Consider the following 19,891-nt stretch of genomic DNA (forward strand, 5'->3'; position numbering starts at 1 on the left):
CCGGCTGTCCTGGCTATGAACCAGACCCTAAAGCCCTGCCAGCACCAGTAGTTTCACCCTGCGGCTTATCCAGCTGTCTGTTTTCATTTATCATTTGCAAGCAAACTTTCTATTTTGAAGATTAAAAACTGTGAGATTTTGTTATTTTATTACTTGTCCTCAAAGTCAAAGTCTAAAAAAAATTCAATTAATCGTGACATGGATAAAAGTGTGCATGGTAAAGATAAACTTGCTGGGATCCTTGATGTATAACCGCTTTTAAAATATATAAAGTTTACTTTCTCATTTAGCTTTTACAAGATTTAATTTTAATTTTTTAGGACGCATGCCTCCAGCCCCCAGCTCCTACGCACGCACGCACGCGCGGGACGTTTCCGCTTTACGTGATGACGTCGTGTTGTAGGCTCGGCTATGATGGCAGCCGTGGGTTGACATCAATACGCTACTGAATAAAAACTATTGAAAAGTTAGCGGAAAACCCACCGACACAATAACGCAGAGTAAATTAACAGTTTCCCGATAGTACGCGCTTCGAACACACACCCGCCCGGTTTGGGGAACGGTAAGTTAACGAAGCTACGTTCACCTTTGCAGTATCAAAGTGGCGCCGAGTGTGTTGCGTGTGCCGCCTCGTACTGTTATCTTATCACTGTTGTGTGTGTGTGTGTGTGTGCGTGTGTGCACCCACCCTTTATTTGTCCCTGGAGCGTCTTGGGTGCGTGAGAAGTGAGTTTTATGAAAATACAGACAGCCTCCACTTTCCTCCTGCTGCTCGTGCTAACCACTGCTACGCCTCTTAGCTGCTAACTTGTTACAGGTAACCTAGCTAGCCCAACTGCTGCTTGACTGAAAAGCTAATGTTGAGGCTGAGCACATCTTGAGCAGGTAGCAGCTCGTCCCGCAGTGTGTTTGGGTGCATTTAACTTAAATTCAGCATCTTAAATTTAAACCATCCCTTGCTGAATAGAAGCACAACACACTCTGGGATTAAATAGTCCTCACTGATGAAACTGACATGGGCTTTGATGCTCAAATCAGGTTTAATTTGAGTATTTTGTCAGGAATAAGAGGGTGTCAGTGCCTTCGTGCTGCAACCCCAAGTATAATATCTATATAATCATGCACCATATTAATCCAGATGTTGTGTTTATTCATTTATTGTTGTGCATTTATCTGCGACTCTTTGCATGGTGAAGAAGTGGCACTATGCCCGCAGCTACTGTGGATCACAGCCAAAGAATATGTGAGGTTTGGGCCAACAATCTGGAGGAGGAGCTGAAAAGGATCCGACATGTCATTCGAAAATACAACTACATTGCCATGGTGAGTGGTGAGCGACGCCGTCTTACAGGTGCACAGATTGAGCCTCGGTTCACTGCGAGATGTCTTCCTGCAGGACACAGAGTTTCCGGGTGTTGTAGCCAGACCCATCGGAGAGTTCAGAAGCAACGCCGACTATCAGTACCAGCTGCTGCGCTGCAACGTGGATTTGCTGAAGATTATACAGCTGGGCCTGACGTTTATGAACGAGCAAGGGGAATATCCTCCGGGAACATCAACGTGGCAGTTCAATTTTAAGTTTAACCTCACGTAAGATTGCAGACTCATCTCTGTGTCGTCAGTATGATTTTATTAGTAGAAATACTGCAGCGCATTACACATTTTCCGTTCTTCAGGCTTTGATCTACAGCACATTCAGTTTGAAATACCTTATTCGATACTACGTTTACGTCCCTAGTCTCCGCTTTAATTTAAATATGTTTACGTTACGTCTTTGTTATCAGGCAGATGCACAATATACCAGACAGATTTATAATGTTTAGTAATTTGCTTAAAATCCTTTGCATTCAGAGACAGCCTGAAGTAATTGTTCCAGACACCAGCAGATGCTTCGTCTCCTCCCTGGTGATGCCTTGACTTCACCTCCCTCCAGCTGGCTTGTTTTGGGGGACACTCTGACTTTCGTCTGCCTCGTTTGACTGATGAGGTGGTGCTGCGGGCCACGAGCAGCTCCATTTATTCCACCTTTCCACCATTTCATGGAAGGGGATTTTTTTGTTTCATCAGTCCGTAGAACTTTTTTTTTCCACTTTTTACTCTTATTTTATACACAATACTTTCTGGACCGACGTGAACATAACAAACAAAAGTTGAGACTTTAACCTAGTATCCAGTATTTGATTTCAAACTGAATGTGTAATTGTCCACATGCTTTGGCCTGTGTTACAAAGTAGAACTGCTCAATAAATGAAGAGTGACTCAGCTTGATTACAGCTTGGAGAGATAAGAATTAGATGGAGTGATTAGCTACGGATAACAAACTTTACTATGGTCACTTTGATGTTGTTAAGACCAGCGTGAACCAACAGTACTGTTTTTGTGTAATCATCACTGTCAGTTACTGATGACTAATCCCCTTGATCGTGACAACAGTGTGGTTTTTGTCCCATCAGAGAAGATATGTATGCACAGGACTCCATTGAGCTCCTGACCACTTCAGGGATTCAGTTCAAGAAGCACGAGGACGAAGGCATTGAGACTCTTTACTTTGCAGAGCTGCTGATGACATCAGGAGTGGTGCTCTGTGATGGCGTCAAGTGGCTGTCTTTTCACAGGTATTCTGATTTAGCCGTCGTTTGAACACAGGGATCGTGACGAGATTGTGTGTCGTAGGTACAAACATCTCTTACAGTATTTACTCTTTGAATTTTAGTTGATAACCGAGCACTTGTCAGAAACACACCTGGCAAAAGATAACGTTTTGTTCATCACCATATACACCGATCAGGCATAACATTATGACCACCGACAGGAGAACTAAATAACATTGACCATCTTGTGACATTTCAATGTTCTGCTGGGAAAAGTTTGGACCTGGCATTCATGTGGATGTTACTTAGACATGTAGCACCCACCTAGACCAGACTAGGCGCCCCCACCCCGTAGCAGTGACACTCCTTGATGGCAGCAGCCATCCCCAGCAGGATGCAGCCTGACACACACACAAAAACACTTTAGGAATAACTAAAAAAAACACATGAAAAACAGCACAAGGTGTTGACCTGGCCTCCAAATTCCTTAGATCCCAAACTGATCAAGTGTCTGTGGGATGATCCACAGAGGCCCCTACCCTCACCCCATAGGACCCAAAGGCCCCCACTAACAACATTATGTTACCAGACACCACAGGACACCCTCAGAAGACCCATGTCCATTCTCTGATGAGTCACAACTGTTTTGGAGGCACAAGGGAGACCTACACAACATTAGGAAGGTGGTCATAATGTTATGCCTGATCGGTGTACACTACAGTACATACAGAAATTGTATCCTAAATGTTATGTATTTGAAATTGTGTGCTTCAGTATATGACACACAGCACTGTCATGTCTGCACATCTTCAGACGTTCTCCTTTTGTTTAAACTCTGAATTCTGATATTTTGTTCGCCTCTACCTTTCTCTTATTTATTTATTTTTCATCTGGATTTGATGAGAGATAAGATGTTACGCAGACTTATGATCGCTTTAAAGAATATCCCATATTAAAATTATGTTGTTGAATCTGCTGTTCACTTGTTTTGGTAGATTGGTTTCTCGTGACAAAGCAACTTTCTCTACAATCTGCTGCTTAACATCTTCATTTCGTACTCAGTTTCCCTCTGTGTCTCCATGGCAAACTGAGGCTAAAGCTAACCAGGCTTTGGATTTTACACAAAGCTTAGGTTTGACACATCACTGACATCTATTCAGGTATTCGACCACACTTATCCGAACCGGCTTTAATGTTGTTTTTGTTGGTTCTGTTTTTCTTATAGTGTTTATTTTAACCAATGTTTTAAAGGGTATTTGATGTAAAATCAACGTTCTGTGTCCATATGATGCTTTGACCTAGTTATTTGTCTGTAACAGTCTTTATATAGTAGAAATAAGGACAAGCAGGTACAGGCATATCTGTGTCGTGACAGACTGGAAGTGAGAAAATCTCCTACTGCGTGCTCTTTAAAAAACAAACATTATTAAACTGTGTGCTCCTCTTTGTGTATACGTGTTTTCCAGTGGCTATGACTTTGGATACCTGATCAAGATTCTGTCTAACGCCAACCTGCCCGAGGAGGAGGTGGACTTCTTTGAGATCCTCCGCTTGTACTTCCCAGTCATTTATGATGTCAAATACCTCATGAAGAGCTGTAAAAACCTGAAGGTGCTTTGATAAATATTACAGCATTCTTCTCCTGCGTTATTGATGTAAAGTGTCTCGCCTTTATCTCTGATTCTCTGATGAGGTTTCACTCATCTGGAGGGACTTTGTCTTCTTTTTGTATTTTTTTTTTTTAGGGTGGGCTGCAGGAAGTCGCCGAGCAGCTGGAGCTGGAGAGGATTGGACCACAGCACCAGGCCGGCTCTGACTCTTTACTCACGGGAATGGCTTTCTTCAAGATGAGAGAGGTGGGTGTCTACGGTTAGAGAGAGGACTCATGTAGGTTGAGTCTGAATACGAGCCACCATCTTGCAGCTGTATGACTTTAAACATGTTAGAAGTACGAGCTGAATGTTGTTGATTATGTCGACCTTCACAGTGACTTGTCACTCAGTAACAAATATATTAGATTTACAAGAACAAAGTCACATTTTGAGGAAAGAAACTTTAGTTTAATATTGACAATTGTTTTGACCCTCCTTGCATCCAGTTAAATGATGGTCTCTGCAAATATCTATGGTTGTAATAGTCTAGTAAAATCTATGCATCTATGCACATCAGTTTATAGCGCAACTTACTGATACACCGATCAGACATAACATTATGACCACCTTCCTAATGTCGTGTAGGTCTCCCTTGTGCCTCCAAAACAGTTGTGACTCATCAGAGAATGGACATGGGCCTTCTGAGGGCATCCTGTGGTGTCTGGCAACAGAATGTTGTTAGTGGGGGGACTTTGGGTCCTATGAGGGGAGGGGAGGGGCTTCTGTGGATCATCCCACAGATACTTGATCAATATGGGATCTAGTGAATATGGAGGCCAGGTCAACACCTTTGGCTGTTTTCTAAGTTGTTCCTAAAGCATTTTTGTGTGTGTGTCTGTGTCAGGCTGCATCCTGCTGGGGATGGCTGCTGCCATCAAGGAGTGTCACTGCTATGGGGTGGGGGTGCCTGGTCTGGTCTAGGTGGGTGCTACATGTCTAAGTAACATCCACACGAATGAATGCCAGGTCCAAAAGTTTCACTGCAGAATATTGTATTGTCACAAGATGGTCAATGTTATTTACTTCTCCTGTCATTGGTTTTAATGTTGTGGCTGATCGGTGTACATGAAGTTGGAAATGTGAAGACAGATTGGTGTCAAACAGGTGACTCTGTTTGGAAAGTGAGGTTCCAAACCCACACCTGCAGTTACCACTCATCACCACAGGGGCCGCCAAAGAACAAAACAGATCTTCAAGACTGGCACTTCAATCCTTTTGCGTCTAAAGTGTCAGAAAGTTGTAGAAACTCTATGTTTTTTGATTCAGTTGTTTTATCTAACCATTTCTTGTGCTTCTTCTTAAACCCTCCCCCTCAGATGTTCTTCGAGGATCATATCGATGACGCAAAGTACTGTGGTCACTTGTACGGGCTCGGCTCGGGCTCCGCCTACGTCCAGAACGGAACAGGGAACGCTTACGAGGAGGAGGCTAACAAGCAGCAGTCTTGACGTCACTCTGAAACTCTCCCATCTCGCTGCTCACATCCACACTCAGTGCGGCGCTGAAGCCAAGCTCCGACGACCGGATGACGATAATAATGGAAGAGAGAGGAAACAAAAAAAAAAAGAAAAAAGAAAACATACATATGCATCGTTTAGCAAGGTGTTTCTCATAGGCTCTGCTCACCTTAGACAACAATCACAGCTGTCCTCACACATGCCGCAGCTGCATGTGTGTGAGTTTAGTCTTTATTCCTGTGAGGAAGCACTGACGGTGTGGTTGGTTCAGTTTAACTTAACACGCTTGAAAAGATGGGATTTTAGTTTTCCTAAAGTGTTCTGTAGAAATGTTTTGCACTTTAAAGCTCTAACCTGATTTTATATGGAAAGCTGAAAATGTTTCTGGTGTCTCTCTCCTCTTTGTTGCCTTCTCTACGTTCTCATTTTACATTGTGAACATATAGATCTTTTCTATCACTCACCACGCCCAGCCTTAACATTAGCTCCATTCTTTTAAAGCTTTTAATTTATTGTGCTGGTGGTCGTCGCCCCGCTGTTCGACGTGAAAAGAGCCCCCTCGTGTGCTCGCTCCTGGGTTTTCTGTCTGATAATGAGAACAGGAGCTCTCGTTGAGTGTGTTTACGTGCACTTGAATCTTTTTTTTTCTTTCTTTCTTTCCCATTTGTTCCTATAAAGATATTGTTCATAAAGAAGCTCCAATCCCACTGTGAGAAGCCTTCGTCGGAAATGATGCACTCTAATTTTGTGAACTTTTCTTTTCCCGTCAGTCGCCGTTTTGATTTCATGATAATCCTCAAAACGGTCCCGTGCAAGGAGATTAGTAGTATGTACTCGGATGCATACACAAAATGGTTTTTCAGTGGAGGAATGTTGTTTGTGCATGTAAACACCCTCGCTGGCTCAAGCACACATGAACGAATACACGTTTAACCAAATTAGTTAAAACAAAAATAGGTCTGCCAGCTGTAGCACACACTGAGGTTACTACTCTGATGAGAGTAAAAGATTACTTTTTACTTAAGGTTTTGTAGAGTTTTAGTGTGGTAATAAAAGAAGAAGAAACTTTTACCGGGAATTAAAAAAAAAACAAAACAATTTTGACTTTTAGTTCATTTCACTCGTAGTTCTGGCCTTCGAATGAAACTTGTGTGCTTTTATTCTGCTTTCCAGTTTCCTGCGTAGAGCGGCCGCATGTACTAAAACATTTGAATTAATGCTCTGTCGTTTGAATAGTATCCTGAACTTAGGTGTGTGTGTCCAAGTGTAGGTCCGCAACTTATTATTAGCCTCCGTCGGCTTCACAAACTGACACCTTTCGTTTGTTTTTTTGTTTTTTTCCCCCCCTTCAGCACTTTGTTTTTTCCACACTGTAAAGGAATAAAAAAGAAAAAAAAGAATATGCAATATAAAAGAGGAATGTTTTTAGATTATTTTGTAAATAAAGGCTTGGAATTTTTCTACCGTGAAACGCCCCGCGCGTCTCTTAATGACCTTGGAAGAACTGAGTGAGACTGAAGATGAGCTCGTTTTATTCTTATAAGGCATCACAACTGTACATTACACCGCCTTACACATCCATGTCGTCTCAAGTCAAACAGACAGAAGGATAGAAAAATATAGATTGACGTGACTCACCATGAAGCTTGTTTCAGACAAGCTGTACATTCTTTTCATTTTAAGTGAGAAATAGACTGTACAAAGCAGCTGGAGCAGATGTTTGTCTTTTTTTTGTTTTCTTTGCTCTGCAGTGCATCCACAACGTTATATTGTGATAGAAAACTCACTCAGTGGTGAGCACATCTGCAGCAGCATCTTTTTTTTGTTTTTTTTCTGGCTGCCAGCGGGCCCGGCCCTCCAGAGATCAACAGTCGGGAAGCTTTTGGCCAGAAGTTTGACGAGTACTGAAGGCTACCGGACGGCGCTTCACATATTTAGCAGGGTTGGGACGCGACGCTGTCGCAGCACAGAGCACCAAAAAACTTTTTTAGATGTTTCAGTGTAGCAGCAACATCCTCACTCATGCTGCAAAAAGTCAGAAGAGCCCTTATTGACATGTAATTTCTAACAACTACACATTTTTTACTTTCTTTTCTCTTTTTTTTTTCCAAGCAAACATCGTACAATTCACTACAACAAGGTGTGTGTCGACATCCTGAGATGAGAGCATGCATCATTTGTACTTTTCCACAATACTCATCGTGGTGAGTGGAACACCTTCCCACCCACCCACCACCACTTTAAAAAATGGCTAAAGGAATGTCAGTTACAGCACAATAACACCACTATACTCTATATTCAGTGTGCAAACATTTGGCAAACTTATAACAGCCTTTACTTATGAGCTAAGCTATGAAAACAACATGGAACGAATTCACTTGCAGGTCATTCTGAGAGTTTTCTGACACGTGGTCGTACAAAAGCAGCTGATTCAGGATACAAAGTGAAAAAAAAAAAAAAACTCTGGTGCTGCTCTGTGCTTATTTATGTACAAATAAAAGTGAATTAGACTATTGGAATGCAGTTTCAGTTCCCGCCCACTTGTTTTTCGGCACGGCAGCAGATAACGTCGCTGCTCAAAATTAACAGTAATGATCCTCGTTTGTCCGTGATGTCAGTCGGGTCAAACTCTCGGGGAAGCGGGGTTTCGTCATGGAAAACAAGATGTCGCCACTGTGTTACGCTCTGATAGGCACAAACACTGAGGAAGGGGGCAGCATAGACCTGCAGGATGAAAAACATTAGTCAGTTTGATCTTGACTCTTGCTGTGTTTTAGTTTCTCTGTGGCCGCAAACTTACTTTTCTGGTTTGTAGGCTGCAAATGTGGTCACGCCTCGTTTTCTATGGTCATCCCTGGGTTACTTGCCCCTGAATAAAAAAAAAAAAAAAAAGGAAAATTTTAATTTAAGTCATAAATAAATCCTAGGTCAGCTGTAGAAAACACATTATAAGAAGTTTAACTCGCCCTTCTTGTCCTTGTCCGCTGCACTGTCCGTCTCTGACCAGGAGGGGGTGCTGGTGAGCAGTCGACTCTGACTCTCTCTCAGAGGTTTAGAGGGGAACTGGCGGCCTTCTGCTGCACTAAAAACACACACACAAACACAACCAGGAGTGCAACCAACAATTCAACGAACCACTTTCACAAAGCCTTCTTGTTAAAATAAAATAATAAATCTAAGGCTATTATTTAACTCCCCCGAGGTTATTTTCCTGCACAGTTGTTCAGTTAATAAACAACTTGTAGTTGTGCTGACTCTTGTTTCCTTGAAATAGTTTACATTGTTAATGGGTATGTGTGTTTGTGTGTGTGTGCGTGCGCTCTCTTGTTGTTGCTCACCTCTTGTTGCCAGAGTTGGAGCCGGTGGGTGACGAGGGCTGCTCAGGGTCCACATTGACCAGGCAGGTTGGGAACGAGCAGCCGTCACCTAAACTGAAGAGCCGACGGGAGAGAAGACAGAAAGAATTTAGCTTCACACTCCAAAACCAGTAAATGAGCCGGTCAAATTATCTGTTTAATTTATTTTATTGATGGTGTAAGTGGAAATAGCAATTAATAAAGACTGTAGATCATGTAATGGAAAGCCTGCACCAATTGATAAGCGGAGGTCGCTGAGGCTGCCGGCGGCAGTTATGAGATAAAATTAAATGCTAAAATGAAGTGTTACAATTGTGCAAGTACAGATGAGTCATAAAATGACTCTGCGATGCAAGTTATGCAACGATTAGCTAACATTAACCACCAAACAGTTAGTGGTCAACGAAGGCTCCGGCCTCCTCTGAGTGCACCATTTGCATTTGAATGTAACACTTTATTTATGAAACGCGTCGTGTTGCTTCATCACTCAGTTAAAAAGTGGCACTTTAACGTAGGTGTTTCTAGGAAAAAGGGCATTTTTTGGTTCATAGATTCGAAAACAAAAGGCTTGGAGTGTTTCTTGTAATAACTCGACTGTTCCTGCCAAAAAGCTGCACGTTCATAATATTCTTCCTTCTGTCAGCATGAATTAGTGACACTGCAAACCTGGAGGAGCATATGCATTAATTCACATCGTTGATGTTGCTGTTTGCAGAAGCTAATGCTCCCCTGTGTCTTTTAGGACTTTTTCTGTCTTTTGAACCATTTTGTATTCGAATCTTTTTTTTTTTTTTTTCAAAATAAAGCAGCAGGGCTCGTTAATCCCCGGGCTGAATAGAGACTTTGTTAATTCAAGATGGTTTAGACCTAGATTGCGTCGGGAAACAGGCTTTATTTGAAATCTACAACAAGGAGTGTCTAACGCATTTTAGTTCAGGGTCCTTATACGGAACAATTTGATCTTGAGTGGGCTGGACCGGCAACATAATAGCACAATAACCTATACATAACGCCAACGGTGTTGTGTACTGTCCGCTGCTCTTTCTAAAACTGTGGAAACATCAGGAATAGCAGTTATTTTTATTGGAAAATTGCAGTTAAAGTCTTTTATGTAATTTCCGTACTGTGCAATTTCATACCGCGGGCCAGATTACACCCTCTGGCGGGCCAGTTTTGGTCCGCGAACCATATGTTTGACACCCCTGATCTTTAAGATAGAGTGGCACTTAATGTGAGCATTAAAAAATGTCAGTGTTAGGTTTTAACACCATGACCGTAAACAGCAAAACGCCAATTTTAACCAGCAGATCTAATGCATACGATTATTCAGATTTCAGCAGCTCGGTTATAACTGTAATGGTCTCATTATTAGCAGAGCATCTTGAAGCAGTGTCTAAAGTCTCTGATCTGGCTGTACTTGAGTCTTAACATTAAGACTGAACACTTTGCATCTTTGCATGTCGTTGACAGGGTGACCTTACCTGGAGAAAACAGGAACAGGCCAGTATTTGACTTCATCACCAAAGACCTGACGGAAGTTCTTACTGAAGCCCAGGCTGAAGCCGTTCTTATCTGTCCCATGGCGAAACACTGGGGCGCGCACAGCCTCTGAAAAAGACACACGTGGAGGGGAAGTCTGGCATGAAGATGAATGAACATAGCTCTCCCTAATTAATCTTTATATACGGTAATCTCTTATTCAGACTGCAGCCATTCCTGCAGAAGCGGGGCATCGGTGAAACAACTCTGTATGAGAGTGTCTTTGTTGTGCAGGAAAAGTAGATCTCAGACTGTTCCACCAGGTGTGACTTCTCCTTCTGAGCAGCATATCAGTGTCTGTTTCTAAGCTGCTTACTCCTCTGAGCCTTGTGTCTTTGCATTACACTGTAACACACTCCTCTGGATAATCCACTCTCCTCAACGCACAGAGACAAAGTGTGCCACTGTGCACACATAATGAGAAACGGCTCCCTCTGATAACGACCCACGGCGGCTCATCAAATCACCGCTCTGATGGGGACGGTGACTGACGGCGGGAACGTCCCTCACCGTTTGTGCGAGGATGGCATTGTGCAAACAGTGAGCAGACTGGAAGCAGATACTCAGGATACACAGAAAGACAGCGCTGGTGTGTCTAAGTGACTGACAGCTCAAATGCATGTTCAAACAGAAATCTCGCGAATGCACACGCGGGCACGGAGGGCGGCCACCTACCGAGAGTGGATCTGTTCTTGCACACGAGCCAGCAGTGGTAGATGAAGAGGGAAGCCAGGCTGACGGAAAACATGGAGGCAGAGAAGAAGAGGAACAGGATGTGGAACTTCGCCTGAGTGTCTGGGAGGCCTTTCTGAGGGAAAAATAACACAGACACACTAGCACAGAGTGGATACGAGAACATCAGGATGGAGTCGTCGATGGGGTTCTAGGAGAAACTTTAACTAACTACTCTAAGAAAAGCTAAATATAGATGTTTCTGTTTTAATGGATCTAACTAGCTGGTTGGTTCATACCAGGTATTCTTTCAGACGGAAATGTGCTTTACCACCGGCCTTGTGAAAAAACAAAACCACATGTCACACATGTAAACAAACCAGACTCTAAATAAATAAGACACAATAAGTCAGTGGTTTATATTTGTTGAAGCAATACTCACTGTCCAAAACTTGATAAAGTACTGAAGATCTGTAGCAGTTATAAAAAGGCAGTAGAGTAGCGAGTACGCCAAGAACAGCATGAAAAACTTGTAGTTGGAGAATCCCACACAGTTGTTCACCCTGCCAAATGAATCAAAAGAGGAAGGTTATTTTATCTTCCGATTCATCAGCAGTAACAAAACTATAAAATAATTACAGTTTAGAAGTTAATACCATAGACTAAATAAATATGGATGCAGAACTGCTCCTCAAAAGTGAAACCAAGGCAAGTAGAGCTCCCCTTGGTGGCTGGCTGCAGTATAGGTCATAAGCTCCACCCCCTCCATGTTAGTGGATGGGACTTCGAGCAAACAAAAATACTAAAATACACGCCAAACTATTTTTTTTCGAGGATGTTTCTGTCATTTCAGGTAGCTAATATAATGTTGATGCATGTTCAAGTGACAATTGTTCCGATAAATTTCGCTTTAGCTAGTTATTTGACGCCATGTTAACAGCTTCGTAAAGCAAGAGAAGAAAATTAATAAATAAGTACACTGAATAATCCAACATTTCTTTGTAACTGGTGGAGGCAGAAGAGAGCGCTGTATTAATTAAATGAAAAGATGAGTGTGGTGGAAGTGTGGGAGGGTCATCGATATCGCGGCTCCTCGCAGCCCTACTTTCGGACCGTACTGCGCAGACTCCAAACTCGCAAGATGGTGCCACCCGTATCACCGGGACGCATTGTCCATATTTATATACAGTCTATGGTCAATACATGACCCAGACAGGCATTTCTCTTTTAGATTTACTTCCTATTCTATTCACACTGCCACACTTTTTGCCATAAAGCACCTATTCATCCAGTAATTTCCTAAATTACCAATTTTCCGTTTGGTTCTGGACAAAAACTCAAGTACATGTATTGCAACTGGTGGGGGTTTTAAATCCAGCAAGTTAGTTTCATGGGAAATATAGGATCTTGTATTTTGAGCCAGTCAAGGACCAGCGCTGCGCATCACACTTCATCTAAGACGAATAAAGACATGTTCACACCATGCATTTTTGGAATATCACAAAACACAACCTGAATCATTGAGCTTTATGACCCAATTTGACTTTGCACCATCGCTCATTTCTCACTGAATTCTCTGTTGCCTGGTCTGAACACCGGATATGGCACAGAGAGAGCAGAAAAGCTGGTGGTGTTTACCAAAAATGACACTGACTGGAATCGTATTTGTTTTGTCTCCCTCTGCTGCCAAAATCAGTCTTCTGGCAGCTTAGAGAATCTCATTCTGTCCTGTAGACAAGCTGTTTGTGTGTGACGCCTGTTTACCGAACTGAGTTGTTTTCAGTGTAACTGGGAAATGTGGTGCAAAACATCGCAGGGCTTTAATTATAAAGGAATAAATAAGTGCAAGGCTATAACATCATGGTGTTGTTGCATTGTCGTATTGTGGTTCACCAGTTTAAAATCCGAGTGTCACTACGTACCACGGGCAGTGGTGATCCATCTTCAGGATGCATCTGTAACGCAGCACAGTCAGACGTCAGTGTATCTGAATCTTACTCTGCCTGCCAGAATACAATATGCTGTGTGGTCTGTTCTCTATAGGTGCATGAACAGCGAGCCATACTTATCACAGACTGAACAATGGTGACATCGATCAGGCTTCAGCAGCTGGCAGCGGTCACAGAAACGGATTGCTGAGGAGACACAGCCAATTCAATCACACAACCGTCAGCAGCAGCCTCTGCTAACTCTTGAGCACAGACTAATAAGGCGGCGTGGGCTGAGATGAGCTCTGAGAGCTGCGTGTCAGTCTAGACCGCTCCACTTGTTCTGCATCGGCAGCACCGTGTACTCTACTGTACCTCCAGAGTTGGTGCGTGTGTAGATGGGCAGGTCCTTGGCTATCCTCCTCAGGATCTCCTGCTGAGACTCTCCCCGATCTTCACGCTCCAGCAGCTCCTTGTCAGAGTGGGACAGGTGAAACTATGTAGGGCAGGACGTGGAGGGAAAGACAAACAACACCTGTGATTTATCAATGGCTCAATCTCTGATCTGTGCTGTTTACAGTATTTCTGCAGTTGTTAAAACATTCAATTTTTCTGACAGATGAGCTGCAAGCTGTGCGAGAATCAGTAATGCAGGAATGCCTGTTACTATAGATCTAAATTTGGTAGTCAGTGAAGGGTATCTCTGTTTCTGCCCCAGCAGGCAAATAGGAGCAAAAGCAGAGCAGAGCTGCAATATTACTTTCAGCTGCAGAGACAATCTATGATTGAACACTAGAAACGAATAACTGTGATGACAACAAACAGCACAGCCCACATGGAATTTGACTTTTATTACAATCGTTGAAACCTCAAGCGATCACATCTCATATAGGAAGGCTTTCATAAGAGGTAATCATTACATGTGAGCTTCGCCTCGGTGGCAGCTGAAATGCAAAGGCTGCCTTTTTTTCTCCGAGTGTCCTTTCTTTCTAAGATGTATGCATGTGTTCACCCCGCAGAGCTGAAGTGCTGTGGTCAGGATCAGAGCCATTAGAGTGCAGCTCCAGGCACTTCCACTGGAAAGTATTATTAGTCTAAATGCAGCGTTCAATCACGCAGGGGAAGCTGTAACCTACATCCTCGCTCCCCACCATGCCTCATCGCCGTCCCGGCCGGCTTCACTGCGTCAGCGTCAGACACACTCACCTCCTTCAGGGGGTTCATGGGCCTGGTGAAGATGGTTTGCCAGTACGCCCACACGAACATGATGAAGATGACATGGTACGCCAGCAAGTATACGACTGCAAGCGAAACAAAGGAGATAACAGCGTAAGCTTTCAGTGGTGTGCGTCTAAGCACCCATTCACAGTTTGCAGTGTGATTCAATTCAATAATTATTATATTAAATACTCTAAATAATTATTATTCACTGCAGTTATGCACACAGGGCCACGGAGAGGACGGAGATTGAAAAGATAATAAGATCAAATGCGCATATTGTACAAACTCTGCATTGAGATTAACATAAGTTTAATACAATTTCTTATACAGTGGTAACACTTTTCATTCATTCATTCCTTCATTCATCTTCTGTAACCGCTTGTCCTGTGAAGGGTCGTGGGAGGGCTAACCCATCGGGTGAGAGGCGGGGTACACCCTGGACAGGTCGCCAGTCTATCTCAGGGCTAACACAGAGAGACAGACAACCATTCACACAATTTAGAATCACCAGTTAACCTAACCAGCATGTCTTTGGACAGTGGGAAGAAGCTGGAGTACCCGGAGAGAACCCACGCAGACACAGGGAGAACATGCAAACTCCACACAGAAAGGCCCCAGTCTTAAATATTAGATTTTAACCATTATTTTGTATGACACGGATGCAATAGACCTGACATACACTCTATTTTAGCATCTTCACATGCCAACATTTACTAAGTAGCACCAAATACAACTGAGGCTGAGTTGGATATAAATCACTTTTGCAAGAATTTGGTCATAAATGCCGGTCAAGGGAGTACCCCGGCTCTCGTCAGATGACAGCTGGGATCACAGGACAAGATGAATGGTCATATATGAAAATATTGGCCACGTAAGTTGCATTTGATCAGCTGGCTATTATCAAAGTCATTAGGATTCATCTTCTGGAGACTATGACTGTCTGTAAAATATTTCAGTCTGAACAAAATCAGGATTCCTAATGCAAAGTGCTTGCGTGGCCTTTAAATGAGAGACTGTCGACATAATTTGGTCTCTGTCTCATCGACTCTCTGGATACAAAAAGCTCACTGAATAAAAGCTTTGAGTCTTTAATAGAACAAAAATCCTATGACACACTCCCAGCTCATACAAGCTCATTACAGTGTTTTGACGGGAGCTGCCTCTGCAGAGTGAGGGCTGCTGAACCTCGTCTGACCTAAACTGAACAGCTATCAGACGCAGAACGAGCGTGATTCCTTATTATTTTAAACAGCATTGTAAACACTTACCCTTCTCTCCAGTGTCTTCAATGGACTCTGAAAAATCAAACACATGCATGTGCGTTAGCGTTGGGAAAATGGAGGATTTATTGCTCTTTGAAACCCTTCACCTGGGGACGACAGACATGTGTCAGTATGTTTGAGTGACAGTCAAACCAGCTAAACTGACAAAATGCTGAGTCTGTAAATCCTTCATCCCACCCTCCAATACACCGGTCACAATATCAATACACAGCACACTCCCAGTCAAATAGTTCGACTCGTTGTCTGTCTCAGGTAGCCGTGCATTACTGTGCATTGACATGCATCCTGCACACTTCATGCATGTGTGTGTGTGTGTGTGTGTGTGTGACAATCCCCGCTGAGGGAACCAGGTGAAGCTGTAAGTCGACACCTTGGTGATCGTCCACCCGAAACCAAACACACCAGAAGACCTGGACTTTAAAGAGAGACGGGAGGAGACCTGTTGGATTATTAACGTACGCTGTTTTCATATTTGTCCACATATCTATGATTAGCCGAGCAGAACTATCCATCTTTCGGTAATTAGCCTGTGAAGCAACACACACTCACACACAGAGAGACACATGGAACTGAGAAAAGGTGAGCCAAGGAGCTGAATCAAGGCAGGCAGCCAAAAATCGTGTGCATACTGCCTTGCCAGCATAAAAATCCCCAGAGTCTGACGGTATACGCGTGTGTGTGTGTGTGTGTGTGTGTGTGTGTGTGTGTGTGTGTGTGTGAGATTGGTCATGGGGCATGTGCAAGGATGTATATTAATGCGTCTGAGAAAGCGTCCTGACCAGTCCTATAGCGTGCATTAGCCTTCTCTTTTCCTCCTTGCATTCTTGCACCAAAAAATGTATCTCTAACAACTCGTGAACTCCAAGATTTAAAACACCACTTGACAATTTTAACTATCTTGAAAAAAGGAGCAACTGTTCAAAGGCTGATGTTGGGTGCTTTAAAAAAAAAAGTGGGTCAACTGCAGATTGCTCGGGGTGAATTATGTAAGCCACACAATGGGATTAACTGAGCTGATGAACAAGAGGTATCAGCTGATGATACCTTCACACAACCGAGTCTGTGTCTGCCTGCAGAGCACATGCTGGAGATGAGCAGCTGCTGCCTTGTCCTGCTGCTGTTGTTGTTTAGATGTGTCCTTTCCATGTGACCCCAGCACTTCACAGTTCCACTCTTGTTCCCCGAGATGCAAAACAACACGGTTTTTAAAGAAGAACGGAGAAAAAAAAAAGATTTTATTTCACCCTGCAGTATTCAAAGACGTCTCCACATCTCAGCTGACACGGGGTGACCTGTAACTCTAGAAAAGGTTGCTCCTGGGCCTGATGCTGGCTGGCCTCTCTGTGATGAACCCATTGACATGGCACTATGACTTTGCAGCATAAGAGTCTCACTGATCACTCAGAAACATGGACGTAAAGGTGCCCAGATGAAGCCGTTGTGCCATGTTTGGCTAAATTTGGAGAAGATCTGATTCAGGAACAAACAGCCAGAACATCAAACGCCTCTCTCTTCCTGTGTTTCCCCACTGTTCGGTCTCATTAAAGCGTCTCCATTTCATCCCCCTCGTTTTTTTTTTTTTTTTTTTCTGACAGAGGAGATTTTCTTTCTGGTCTGACCAGCTGCCAAATGGAGCACAAGAGCAGGCTGCTGAGACTCATCTGAGACATCCTAGAAACCATTACTCACTATCCAGGTCAACTCTTCACCGAGGAGGCTCGCTGTCTGCAGCCGCACCGCTCAGTGTTCAGCAGCCGGAGGGAAGTGAAGTGAAGGAAGGAAGGAAGGCCCTCCAAAAACGCCATGCTGCTGCTGGTGTTTGTGGTGGGGGGGGGGGGGGGGGGGGCTATACATTCAGATAATGAAGCCTGGCAACCGCATGAGCCTGAAGCTATTAGGGTAAGACTTTAAGACAGTGCTGATGGAGTGGCAGTGGTGGAATCAAGCGGTCTAATCTCACGCTTGCAACATGTAATAATGCATGTGTCATGAAAATTCACTCATGGTGAACGCCTCTGTTTGAAATGCACATGCAAAACACCTCACTGCCACTTCCCTGTGACAATATGCTGACAACTGTTTGAAGTGTTGTTGTCATGTGACTGTCCACACACTGCGTAAACAACAAGGCAAGGCTTCTGCGTCCCCACACACAAATAATAAATAGATAAATAAATAAAAAATCAGCCTGGTCCACAAACTGCTGAAACAGACATGTCTGTCCTCCCCATGGAATAAATAAATAAATAAAACACTAGAGGCATTTCCCCCTCTCTCTCTCACACACACATACAAACACACACAGAGATATACCGAGTACACACACCTCATCCTCATGTCCTCATAGTACCCAGACATTGATTCTTACCTATGCAAAGCTCCAAAACATAGGCGTAGTATGACCACGCCACTATGAGAGCGATGAACAGGACCGGGATCCAGTACAAAACTCTCTGACAGCCCCGCTTGATACTACGCGAGCCCGACGGTGCCATAGTCTAGGAGCGGATCATTTCCCGTGCGCATTCGCGTGCCGCTCTCCCTCCCCCTCCTCCTCTCCACACTCCTCTCCTCTCGGTGCGCGAGTGTGAGTGTGTGTGTGTGTGTGCGTGTCCTCCTGTAGACTGTCACTGCATCGTAGCTCCGGCTCTGATCAGCCTAATCGGCAGCTCAGACGCAACATCCTACACCAGCCTCCCGCCCGCCTCTGATGCCGCCACTGCCGCCGCTGCTGCTGCCGCCGCCGCTGCCGCCGCTGCTTCACCGCTCTCCCCCTCTGATCGTCCTGCTCAGCCTCTAGAACAGACTACAACAAAATATCAGACAGCCCATGTGCACACACACGCGCACACACACACACACGCGCGCGCGCATACACACGCTCTCAGGAGTCAGACTCAGCGCCGCCCCTGCTGCTGCCGCCCCACAGGTTGCCATGACGTCCGCGGGATGCTGCAAACCTGGCACATTTTTCGGCGTGCGTACCGGACGGGTTCAGTGAGTTCACACTCACGCACACACACACGTAGACTGGATAGACTGGCCGGTGGGTCACTTGTATGACTTGTCACTTTTTCAAGTTTGACAGATGTCCACCCCAAGCGTTTTTGGGTTTTTTTTTTTTTTTGTGCAGTTAACATTTTTTTAGCACTGCCTCCCTCCTCTCATGCAACCCTTATGTTTTATCATTACCTGACAGTTAAGGTGAATGTCTGCAACATCCAGCTGCTCCCGCTGCTTCACACCCATCTGCACCTGCGAGATATTTTGCAGCTCATGCAGCAAAATGCGTTCACCTGCAGCAGCACTCTCCGTTTCCCTTCGTCTGATTTTTACCAAACTACTTCTGAATTTGTGACCACCAAGCAGCTCTTGTTTTTTTATTTATTTATTCCAAATACTGTCTGAATGTGTGAAAGATTTATTTATTATTTTTTTGATTTACCTCCTGTTGTAGATGGTGTGAGTGGGTGGCTGCAGCAAACTGACAATATGCACCACAATATGCACATCTGAGAAAGCACAGACAGCTCAGAGCCACATTAAAACTCAACTTCTATGTCTGTACAATGTCTGTGTCCAGACTATGATATGGATATAATATACTCATTGACAGTTAAAGTATATATGTTGCACCCATCATTGGTCACTTGTCACGAAAGCAGACGAGTCTGGAGGATATGTCACACCCAACAGCTCACAACAGGTCAGTCATTTAGTTTAAAAAGCCAGGAGTTGAAGAGGACAAGTAAAGACCTTGTGTGTGTGTGAGTGTCTGTGTTTCCTCTAGGGAGGTTCACGCCTTATCTTGATGGAAGCAAATTAAACTCAGAGAGGACGCGATGTGAAGTATTTGAATGAGGCTCAGATGGGACACCGGAAAACAACATTTTTTGGCAGTAACTTCACAGCACACGTAACAGATGGACCTGGTTGATGTGAGGGCTGCTGAGGTGAAAACACCAAGTGTATATGTCCCTGATGGTGCGTTCAAGGTCATTCCTGATTATGACTGAAACTTTTGGGAATCTTGAACAGGCAAGGAAAATGTGGACGCTCACCAGGCACAAATGGCATAAGTAAAGCTGCGGTATGGCAATTAGGTTTGTTTTTGAGCTTCAGCCATTAGAAAAGTCCAGAAATCCTGGCCTCTGCTTCAGTTCAAAATGACTGTTAATGTTCTTTAACAGAA

The 19,891-nt window shown here is 43.9% G+C and overlaps 2 protein-coding genes across 2 annotated transcripts; one reads left to right on the top strand and one right to left on the bottom strand.

The window, feature by feature from the left end:
- Positions 1-354: 354 nt before the first annotated feature.
- Positions 355-7,171, top strand: cnot7 (CCR4-NOT transcription complex, subunit 7). The gene is made up of 7 exons (XM_084549562.1): positions 355-562; positions 1,197-1,323; positions 1,397-1,590; positions 2,454-2,615; positions 4,058-4,202; positions 4,337-4,447; positions 5,560-7,171. The coding sequence occupies exons 2-7, from the start codon at positions 1,207-1,209 to the stop codon at positions 5,689-5,691; spliced, it is 861 nt and encodes a 286-aa protein (XP_084405688.1). The 5' UTR covers positions 355-562; positions 1,197-1,206; the 3' UTR covers positions 5,692-7,171.
- Positions 7,172-8,646: 1,475 nt separating this feature from the next.
- zdhhc2 (zDHHC palmitoyltransferase 2) lies at positions 8,647-18,457 on the bottom strand (the record flags this gene model as incomplete). The annotated part of the gene is made up of 11 exons (XM_084549884.1): positions 18,068-18,457; positions 15,685-15,711; positions 14,402-14,496; positions 13,571-13,691; positions 13,333-13,402; positions 13,190-13,222; positions 11,710-11,830; positions 11,271-11,403; positions 10,538-10,664; positions 9,039-9,131; positions 8,647-8,782 (listed from the first exon to the last, which is right to left on the bottom strand). Exons 1-11 carry the CDS (start codon positions 18,192-18,194, stop codon positions 8,647-8,649), a joined length of 1,083 nt encoding a protein of 360 aa, XP_084406010.1. The 5' UTR covers positions 18,195-18,457.
- Positions 18,458-19,891: the final 1,434 nt, after the last annotated feature.

This window comes from Chelon labrosus, assembly GCF_963514085.1.
Source record: "Chelon labrosus genome assembly, chromosome: 8".
NCBI classification, from domain to species: domain Eukaryota; kingdom Metazoa; phylum Chordata; class Actinopteri; order Mugiliformes; family Mugilidae; genus Chelon; species Chelon labrosus.